We start from the raw sequence: 11,226 nt of genomic DNA, 5'->3' as shown, positions 1-11,226 counted from the left end.
TTAAATACCCAATAATAGTCTGTCTATCATAGCCTGATTAACACTTCTCTGGTTCCTTCAAAATAACAACATCTATGTAGGCTATCAAATGTATAGAAAATATGTTTGTATTTCAAAAATGTTTTTAAAAGCAGTTTTAACCATCATATATATGGATATGCTGATTCTCTCTATTTTATAGCACATTAAAATGAATATCTAAACATTCTTAACTGAAGAAACAAGGCATTGAAAGACCGCCCTAGTTTTAAAAACTGAGATGGACTTTTTTCATTACTTTCGGAATTTTTTTGTGGAGCGAAGCATTCATTGAGTTACCTAAAACAGTGGTTCCCAACCTTTTTCCCCAAGAGCCCCCCCAAATTACTCCTGTTGGAAGTTGCGCCCCCCGGTTAACAGCGGTTATTAAAGTTGAAAAGTCTCAAAATGCTACAACTACTGTCACAAACTGGATGAATGTGAAGTATTTTGTTAAAGGAGGATGAAAGCGTAATTAAGGAGCACTATTGGAGTGACTTTGATGGTTATTGGACTCAGGATTAATTCATTTGGATTCCCGCTGAATGAAGAAATGAAAGGACGGCGCAAGTGGAAACAATTCACAAAGGGATTAAACTGTTTAAAATACATGCTCAAAGTAAGCCGGATTTTGCCGATGTGTTTATGTGGATTCAAAAGTCGTAAATAATCTACAAAATGGAGGAGACCGATCTGATCGGAGCATAATCCAACTGAAACCGGCATGGCCAATGACTATGTTTTAAAAATGCGCTTATCCAGACAAGCCTGGTTTGGACACTTTACGGGCAGAAGAAATATTTCTATTAAAGAAACAATTATAAATGTCTGTGTTTTTATGTCTATAATAGCTACTAACTTGAATTTGTATTCAAATTAATTAATCAATTATTTTTTATATTTTATTGTAATGTAGAGGCAAGGCTTATAGTGACAATCATGTATTGCGTTACAATTCTATGTAAAAAATAAAATAATAAAATAATAATAAAATAAAATCTAAATATGATATTTGGCCTCAAATCATCTGAGGCCTGGCGCCCCCCTGCGATTTTTGGCGCCCCACCAAGGGGGGCGCACCCGTCAGGTTGGGAACCACTGACCTAAAAGATATCATCAGAGGCCTGTACTACGAAGCAGGATTTTCGCTTAGCGGCTAACTTCAGGGAAAACTCTGGGTTTCCGGTCCTACAACGCTGGTTCTCTTTTTAGCAGGCTAGATCTCCATGGTAACTTATGCTGAGCGGCTAGCCTGCTCCGGAGCAGGTTAGGTTGCAGGCTAAGAGATCAACTCAGTGAAAGCACTGCCTGCTGACCAATCAGAGCTCAGTGTGCGGAGTTTAAAGCGATCAAGTCATATTACAGGAGAAAGGAAATACAGAAAAACTGCTGTTGCAGGAAAGACGGCCGGCAAAAATCACCGACTGTGTGAACGTGAACATTAATAGAATATCACCTCCATCTTCAGAGCAATCTGACTATTATAACATTAGCGTTAAGAAAGCTTAATTAAATATCTGCCACAACATAAGTAACCGGATCAAAGTAACAGTACAGTCCGCGGCATATCACTTCATAATGTATCATATATTTTCTTATCTGAGTCAGCTGTATCTGGCCGTGCAACACTCACAGTGTCACATAGGCCTACTGTATGCAGAAGTATTATTTTAAGCAACACATTAAGTTGACGAAACACTCGAGTCAAATGTAATTTAAAGTCAGATCCACTCGTGTCCTATAAGGCAGTGATATCATAAACCTGTTAATGTACGCATTCAAACACTTGTTCTGTTACCAGCTGTATTCACCTTGCAGGTGCAGCTATGTGGCTTTTATCCTGGATAAAGTGTTTAAGTCATGGATGTTTAAAGTTTAACTTCTTCATATGTCTAATATTAAAGTTCACTTTTCATTCAGGAAGTATGAGGCGCTGCGCTGTCAGTACGCTTGTCCATGTTTGTGATTGGTCGAATGCTCCAAATACCACCCCTTGCATGTGAACGCGCACCTAACTCGATAGGGCACGGCTGGCTTGAGCGATCCACTTGATAACTCGCGTCGTAGTACAGTTTAGCGAGAGCACGTATGTTTTGGATTAGGCCAACCGGCTAACTCAAACATATCCAGGTTAGGTTGAACCAGCTTCGTAGTACAGGCCTCAGGTTAATCAATAATTAAAAGTATTATCATTTCCAAGTATACATAAGAAAAAAAGTGGTCCAAGTACTGAACCCTGTGGACTCCCTTTGTTTTATGTCAGAATTTATATCATCCATACTTGTACATCGTTGTCTGTACTCAGCAGAGATGAGATCATTTCATAAATTGCAAAACAAGCTAACTTTTGAGTTGGTGCCCTAGATTGATATATGTATTCTATAACATGATGACAATTCCCATCATCATCTCACAAAGCAACGCCTTTAATTGTCTAGTTTTGTTTTGATCAAAAGGTGACCAATATACGCTCTATGTCCAACAGTGGAAATCAGCTTTCTGTCGGTAAGATTTTGGATTTATTATGGCTTTTTAAATTCTACTAATGCAGTTCAGATGCAGCGTTCTGCTGCTGGACAAACTTCTGGTTTGGTGCGTTAGCAATATCCTCTTTTTCAGTTTCTTTCCTCAGTTTGAAATCCAACCTAAAAAAGCCATCATGACTTCAAGGAGGAGGAAAAAAGTGTAGATGGCGCTCACTATAGTAATTTAATCAGTCAGTGTCACTTCATGCACGTTGACGTAGTTTCCTTCATCATCATCACTATCAGTTTCGTCATCGTCTCCATCATCATCTTCTTTACCAACATTGTCGTTATCGTCTCCATCCGTGGTGCTGTCACTCCGAACTGACAGATCTGGTGTTGATCCTGTTGAGAAACATGACAGATAATAGAAGATGGAGTTCATCCCTCAGTGTATTTGATCATATTCTGTGCATTAGATTTGACATTTTGTGTCGAGGTCGTCATCAGAAAGAACACATTTAAGGTATTTGTACTTTACTTGAGTCTTTTTCTTTGAATGCAACTTCATACTTCTACACCACTACATTTATCAGCTAAGTTCTTAACGGATTCATATTTGTACACAAAACATACAAAGATTAGATAGAAAACTAAATTCATATCAGCCAGTTTTCTTGTAAGCCATTAGCTGGTTCCTGATTTGCTTCTTTTGCTTTGAATTTGGTTAATAATGTAAATGTAAAGGTGTGACACTGAGAAAGTGGATTCTGAGCTCTCTGTTTACATCAGGCACTGTCGTCATGGGAGACATTACATTACATGGTACTTGTTAGACGCTTTTATCCAAAGCGACTTAAGGCCCGGACACACCAAGCTGACACCAAAGAACTGACACAGCCGGACCCCCGACTGTTGTGTCGCCTCGCATCTCTGGGTCTTGGCCATGTGTCGCACTGAGCCACAGAGCTCACAACTTCCTGTGTTGAACACCACAGAGGAAGAAAGAACAGCAAAGAAGAAACCCACGTGATCTGAGAACTCACTCTGATACTGCAGCAGCTCCACGTTCAGATAGTCTTTTTCCTCTGAGGAGAAAACACAGATTCAACAAATCTAAATGTGTGTTTGTCAGGCTAATTAGAAATATTATAAAATAAACATTATTATAAATACATATTTAGAGTTTTTTTATCTTAAATGTCCCACTTTAATCTCAGAGAATATCCATTTGAACTGTCTTCTTGTTAATGGAATAAGATGATTTAGAACATCAAAATGTAAAATAAACAAACGATTAAATGAATAAGAGAAAATACAAGGGAAAGATGTTAAGAGGAAAGTACAGACTATTAAAGACTAAAAAAAATAAAGTTGTTGGCTCTTATAGGAAACTAGACACTTAAAACACAAGGAATTACAATTATAATATACCAAAAGAGGACAGACGCCCTCTTAAAACACTCACCCTTCTTTGTTGGGACATTTTCATAGTCATGTAGAACATCTGGAAACAAACAGCTCATTACTTCACATGTGACCTGTATAATGAACATGTATCCTCAAATCTACTGATCCACCATGATGTCTCATTATAGAATACATCATATCATGTGTAACTGTTCTCTCGCTCCAATTCTTAGTTTGTCCTTGTTTCTTTCTTGTTCTCATGATATTTTCTTTTTTCCATGATGTAGAGGCTGTACAATCCAATGTTCTCATATTACAAGCCAAACAAAAAGGGAACAATAAAATACACAACGTTTAAATAACATACTTTTAGCTCAGAATAAAAGTAAAAACTTCAAACTAAACCAGGAATATTAAAAAAGCCTTTTGATAAGTCTTCAAATGTATTTTGAAGAGGGTGTGTAAAATAACATAAATCCCCAAATCATAATTTCATTAAAACGTGTCATTGAATGAAAAAGGAAGTGAAGTCACTTTTGCCAGGGAGACTTTATAAACTGGATGCTGGGTGAAACTTAAGTCTGAGTTTGTGTTTCCGGTTTCCAAACTGTACCTGAACTAGGCGTGGAGGCTCGACTCTGATTGGTCACAGGGGTTTCACCTTCAGGCAACACGATTCTGCGGAGGAGGAGGAGGAGGAGGAGGAGGAGGAGGAGGAGGAGGAGGAGGAGGAGGAGGAGGAGGAGGAGGAGGAGGAGGAGGAGGAGGAGGAGGAGGAGGACGACAAACAGTCAGTTCTGATTTACTGTTCCAGCTTTAAATAAATCTTAGCTCCAGATGTTTCTCCTACATGTATCCGGGGTCTTCTGCATCGCTCTCAGTGTTGATGTAGTCCGGACCTGCAGAACACAGGCCGATTCAAATGAGAAGATTTTATTCTGTTGGCTTGTTTAATATACAGAGATGCATCACATTCTATTAGATCATCATACAGAACAGTGTTTCTCTAAAAAGATCAAAACGTTTCATGAGTTTCAGAGAAGAAAGCGTTTTCCAGCTGATCCAAGAGGCTTTTAAATGACTTTATTTAGACTCAAATGTAGGAGAATCTACTCAACAAATAAAAGTAACACATCAGCTTTCATCAAAATAAATCAGATTTATTTTTACTTGACAGGAAGGAGAAAAAATTACTTAAATGTATACTTACATTTAGATAGAGGCAATAGTTGATTGATAAAATGTGACATAAGTTGATCATTTGTTTTAATTTGATTTATTTACCTGTGTATTAAATCACCTATTTTATGTTACTTTTTTAACTTTATTTCCCCCTGTATTTATTTATTTAAATGTTGTTTTGTATTCATTTATTTCATGAATTTATTTAATAATGAATATATTTTGCATTTTAATTATGTATACCAAAAGCAGTGAAATGGACAAAGGCAATTTATAAAGAAGCAAATTATAAATATATCACCTTTGATCAAATATTTAATTGAGCCATCTTTGAAATCTTTACACTGGACAGGAAGCGGATAAATAATTGCAGTAACTAAACTAAACTAACTAAAGCTGTCGGACAGATTGATACTTAAATACGGAAGAAAATGACGTTGCTGCAGTTCCAATCTTACCGTCTGTTGGATTCTCATAACTTGGATTACTTTCTGTAAAACAGAAAAAAAAAGATTTTGTTTTTCTGAATAAAGTATGATCGGCAACAAATTAACTTAAGTGACACACTTGACTGCAATTCCGACTAACATGACTTATTGATCAAGAGTAATTAAAGTTCAAAAACAAACAAAGGTGCTGTAAACAGTCAACACATCTTAAATGAAATCAAACAGCAGAATGTCACCAGTTTCCGTTGGGGTGTAGGATCTCTGTCTGCGCTGTGTTCCAGGGTCAGATAAGGGGAGGCTGAGCGGGAAAATACAAATATAATTGAATTAAAACATGAATACTGTCAACCATAAGCAGGGTCTTTGAACATTTTATATTTTTTAGAGCTTTCACAAGTAGTAAAGATGTAACTGTTTGAATGTAAATGTGGCGCAATTGAGAAATTACATTTCAATTTTTATTTTGGTACTCAGATCTTGTACTTGAGTAAAAGTAGAAGTACCAGAGAGTATACATACTCTGTTACAAGTAAAAGTTTCCTGCATTCAAAATGTTACTCAAGTAAAAGTAGAAAAGTATTAGCAATCACAAAATACTTAAAGTACCCAAATGTAAAAGTAGTGATTATGCAGATTGGTCCATTTCAGAATAATATATATGATATGTTTTATAATGATTGATCATGAAAGTGTTCTCAAAGCTGGTTAAGGTGCAGCTAGTTTGAATGACTTGTATACTGCAGGGGTAGCTTGTGAATTTACTCCAGGTGGAACTCAAGTCTGATTTAACACTTGGTTAGATTTCACCATCATTCATCCACATCTGTGAAGTAACTGAAGGTATTAAATACATGTAGTGGAGGAAAAGTACATGATTAACCTTTGATTTGTAGTGGGGTAGAAATACAAAGGAACATCAAATAGAAATACTCAAGTAAAATACAAGTATCTCAAAGTACTTAAGTACAGTACTTGAGTTAATTTACTGAGTTACTTTACACCACTGCATACGCTGCAGCTGTATATAGTTCACAGCATGAATTAATATCATTCACGTAGAATATTAGCTTATAAAACATGATTCTATGAACGGCAGCAGGTGTGTTTAGTTTTGAAGGAGTGACTCACAAAGGGGACAGCAAGTGGATGGAGTTCACATCAGAATTCTGCTGGGCTGCAACTCAACACGAAGGAAGTCACCATCATCATCATCATCATTACATGTCGACTTACATACATTACATTCTGTGGGCAATTTGGGGTGAAGTGTCTTGCCCAGGGACACAACCACATGCTGACTGCTGTGGGGATTGAACCAGTGCTCCCCTGATTTGAAGATCAGCGCATTAACCCACCGAGCCACAGCCTCTTATATACAAGAGCAGGTATATATTTTGTTAGCTTGCCGTAACAATAATTTAATGCATTAAAGAGCACACCTAAGGGAAAATGTAATCACTACTTCAATAGAGTGGTACAGGAATGAGTTTCAAAACCTTAAATTAGTTAACATTTTAACACTTCCTTGCTCTCTCGTCTCGAGATCACGTTTTGTTCCACAACATAAAATACGTCAGTAAATACCTCACTGGTGAATGTCTGAAGTTTCTATATGTCATGAAAACATAGCGGTTGCTATCAAGTTATTAATGAGAGCACAAAACATCATCACGCCAAACATTAGCCGCATTTAGCTTTGTGGCTTTTTTGTGGAGCGACCCCTCAGAATTGCCACAGACTTTGTGCAATAAACTTCTTTACACCTTTTCAGGTGTTTCAGACTTACAGGGATGGATGACTCTGAATTCAGTGGATCTGATTAACAGAAGAAAGAAAATCAGTCATTATTTCATAAAACACTGACATTAATCTGAATTATTGTACTTTAAAAATATGATCTTTTAGCTATGTGTTGTAGAAGTAAAGGCTTACGGCATGTATTCCTCTGAAACATTCGCTTGCCTGATGGAGACTGATGGGAGGAAACAGAAATACATTATTATTTAAATGGTTGAAATAAAAGCACCTGTCAGAAGCTATAAAGCACTGTGGCAGTGACCATGAGATGTGTGAAAACATGAAACTGGTTTGAGACCACAGGATGTAATATTGAGGTCACGATGAACCACGTGTGTGTGTGCTGTGTGAGTAGAGACGGCCGCCCACCCAGAGGCCCTCTGTTCCTGCAGTGCAGACACACCAGCGCCAGCAGCACCACAGAGACAAGGACGGCTGCCGACAGAACCCAGACGAACCAGGAGACGGCCATGTTTCATCTGGAGACAACGTGAGAAACATTTCAATATTACATTATTTCTATACTTTAGGCCAGACTGGTGATCAAACCTTTCAAAAGTAGCAATCAATGGAGCGGTGCAGTGATGAGTCTAAAACCAGGAGAGACTTAGCACTTCTTGTTCCCTCGTCTCAGTCAACTTTTTTTTTACGTGTTTGTGGTTAGATGCCGGAAATAAGTTCTGTGGTAATCACAAGCTGAAGAGATTTTCACCTTTTGTTCTACACCATAAAATATGTCAGTAGTTATCACACACGTGAATGTCCGAAGCTTCTATAAAAATGGTGGTTGCTAATAATTAGCTAAATAAACCATAGACATATAAAGAGTAGAGCGCCGCATTGGCTGCTGGGGCGCAAGAATACGGCCGCCATCTTGGACCGGTCATCCTACCCATATTGTACAGACATTCTACCCATACTAGACAGCAGAGGTTTCAAGATACCAGAGCACTGTGCGGCGTATTGCTGTGCAAATCGGCGGACGATTGCGAACAGGGGTCGGGGGATACTTTTCACAAGTAAGATTCAACATTATTATTGGTTGTATTTTGTAAATAGAATATTATTGTACTGTATTGATGTCCGCCAGCGAAATCGTAGCCAGCAAACATTATGTTTATGGCCAACTGAGACTTTATAAATCATATGCTGCTGTAACAAGTGAATTTCCCCGTTGTGGGATGAATAAAGTAAAATCTAATCTAATCTATCTAGAAGAAGAAGGAAGAAAATAAGCTTGACCTCCTTCTTAAAAAAGTGTTTGTGTTGACTCTCTCAAATCTCCCGTTTTTATTTTGAAGGTTTCCCAAAGACAAAGATATGAGGAAGAAGTGGGAAGTTGCTTTGAGGAGGGAAGGGTTCACTGCAAGCGAGTCATTGGTGATTTGCAGTGAGCATTTTAAGCAGGACGAGTTTGACAGGACAGGACAGATTGTCCGACTCAGAGATGGTGTTATTCCCTCCATCTTCAGCTTCCCGGTTCACCTCCAAAGAGTAGGTGTATCATCATAAGGCTATTAGCATTCATAAATGTAAATATTCTATTATCAATAACAAGGCAGGGTGAAATACCTATCCCTGTGTATGTGTGTGTGTGTGTGTGTGTTTGTGTGTGTGTGTATATATATATATATATATATATTCTTTTCAAGTATTATGCTTCTTCATTTTAGCCGGAAAAGGGCAGGACTACGTCTACTTCCAGAAAAGCTGAAGAGAGCCTGTCTGTGGCCCCTCAGGACGACCCAGAAGCTTCAACCTCACACTCACAACCTCAGCCTAATGATGTGTGTATTTCTATTTTCAACATCATATCATAATGGTCCTAGACAAAGTAAAATCTCTCTTGTTTGCTGCCACTCATATTAAACACACTCACAAATAAACCCATACACACACAATTGAAGACATGTTGAACATGCATTCCTCACACACACACACACACACACACACACACACACACACACACACACACCACACCACACACACACACACACGATGCTGGCAGTGGCTTTGACAGGTGATGACTTTAAGAAAGAATGTGGGCCTACTCTAGTTGTGTCAAAGTGATGTGTGTGAAGTGAAACATCACTCAAACCATGTTCATCCCTCTTTCTACTAGGATCATAGCTATGTCTTGCCTGCTTCTCCTACTGCTCTTAAGGCCAGACGCAATGAGGGCTTTAGCAAGATTGGAGAGTCTCGAGCGAGAGAGGACGAATGCCATGGCTAGAGAAAAGAGGGCAAAGACCACAGTGAGGAGTCTTATTGGGGGATTTGAGGTAAAGAACCTCATTAATGAGAACTCAAAGAGAGGCTTGATTTCTACTCAGGTAAGATGAAATATTAGCACTTTGAAATTCATGTACATCTTACTCTTAAACTCTTTATTAAACTCCTTTGTTATTATATGGAAGGGGAAGTATTAATTTTCTCATAACAAAATTACAGATCTTCAAATAGACTTGCAAGGGCAAAGCAGGGCCATGAGTACTCAAAGGCCCACAGAAGAGTTTGCACCTCACAACTCCATCTACATGGTGGCCAAAGGGCATACAAATACCTCAGAGAGAGACTAACAATCTCCCCTCCCTCATACCACATACATTACAAAGGTAGTCTTAATGTTGTTCAATTTCATTTTTGGAAATTACGGTTGCAAATACGTTAAATAGCTACTTCTCAATTTGTTTACAGGTGGCTGTGTTCTGGCCTGAACAAGATGATGCTGGATATGCTGGAGAGAAGATGCCAGGAAGACCAGGCTAAATATGGATGTGTTGCACTCATGTTGGATGCCATGGCCATCAGAAAACATGTGCAATATAATCCACATAACCAGTCAATGTCTGGTTTTGTAGACATGGGTGATGGAAACAATGAGACCGATGTTGCTACTGAGGCTCTTGTGTTCATGGTGGTTGGCCTACAAGGACATTGGAAGGCTCTCATTAGGCGCTTTCACACTGCGGTACTTTTCCCACAAAGGTTCATGCGAACTTAGTTCATAGAGGCGCTTTCACACTGCGGTACTTTTCCCACAAAGGTTCATGTGAACTTAGTTCATGTGAACTCTTTTATCGCGTTCACACCAAAAAGAGCCGGTACTAAAATTAGTTCATGTGAACCTTTTTACCCCCCTCGAAAGTCCCTGCTAGAGAGCAGGGACTTTCGAACGGCTCTTTTGTGAGAAAAGAGCTAAATTTCTGATTGGCTGGGCGGATTGCAAACCACGCCCCGTAAAAACTCCCAAAAAGTTTTGTGAAGCCGCCATTTTATTATCCTAGCATTATTAGCATTAGCATTAGCCCAGCGCAGAAACGCAGAGAGACTAACTTATGGCAACACAAAATAAAAACATGGGAGCGGTGGAGATGAGGAGGTGTCGGCGTTCTGGCGATTTACTCGGAAGGCTTCAGTAGAAGCTGCTGGGAGTCCCAGCAGCTTCTACGCCGTGAAGTGGTTTGCGGCCTGCCAGTAAGCCCAAAGCAAGAAGAAGAACAAGTGACGTCAGCGGCTTCATTTGCCTAATCCACCCCCAGGGACTTTTCCAGTGTGAACGCGATCTGTACTTAGTTCATGCGAACTAAAGAGTTCACATGAACCTTTGTGGGAAAAGTACCGCAGTGTGAAAGCGACGAACTCTTTAGTTCTCATCACAACGAATATTAGCCGCTTTTTAGCTTAGCGTGGTGATGCGCAGCCGTGCTACGGTGGTTGTAACGCAACATTAGCTCTTTACTTCTGCGGCAGAAGTAAAGAGCTAATGCTGCATTTACGCTTCAATGATCCTAGTGGTATAAATATGTGGAGATTATCCTGCTGAACAAAACCTGTTAAGTATCATAAACGGTTGTTTGCCACAGAGCTTATCTTCTGCAATATACTGAAATCCAATGCAAAAA

General features: G+C 39.0%; 1 protein-coding gene and 1 pseudogene across 4 annotated transcripts; one reads left to right on the top strand and one right to left on the bottom strand.

Annotated features, from left to right (window-relative positions):
• Window positions 1-2,001: 2,001 nt before the first annotated feature.
• Window positions 2,002-8,189, bottom strand: LOC117539830 (calsequestrin-1-like). 4 transcript variants are annotated; one of them, XM_034206169.1, is made up of 12 exons: window positions 8,034-8,189; window positions 7,691-7,800; window positions 7,457-7,496; window positions 7,311-7,339; window positions 6,653-6,704; window positions 5,761-5,822; window positions 5,534-5,566; window positions 4,744-4,792; window positions 4,507-4,571; window positions 3,952-3,990; window positions 3,530-3,571; window positions 2,002-2,888 (listed from the first exon to the last, which is right to left on the bottom strand). In XM_034206169.1, exons 2-12 carry the CDS (start codon window positions 7,791-7,793, stop codon window positions 2,728-2,730), a joined length of 675 nt encoding a protein of 224 aa, XP_034062060.1. In that variant the 5' UTR covers window positions 7,794-7,800; window positions 8,034-8,189; the 3' UTR covers window positions 2,002-2,727. The 4 variants fall into 4 exon arrangements, with proteins under 4 accessions (XP_034062060.1, XP_034062059.1, XP_034062058.1 ...); XM_034206168.1 differs by lacking the exon at window positions 8,034-8,189 and adding an exon at window positions 7,871-7,971; XM_034206167.1 differs by lacking the exon at window positions 8,034-8,189 and having other exon boundaries at window positions 7,691-7,864.
• Window positions 7,792-10,385, top strand: LOC117539826 (annotated as a pseudogene).
• The last annotated feature ends 841 nt before the right edge of the window (window positions 10,386-11,226 follow it).

The sequence above is a fragment of the Gymnodraco acuticeps genome, unplaced genomic scaffold (genome assembly GCF_902827175.1).
Source record: "Gymnodraco acuticeps unplaced genomic scaffold, fGymAcu1.1, whole genome shotgun sequence".
Taxonomy (NCBI): Eukaryota; Metazoa; Chordata; class Actinopteri; order Perciformes; family Bathydraconidae; genus Gymnodraco; species Gymnodraco acuticeps.
This window is presented reverse-complemented; position numbering and strand designations above follow the sequence as displayed.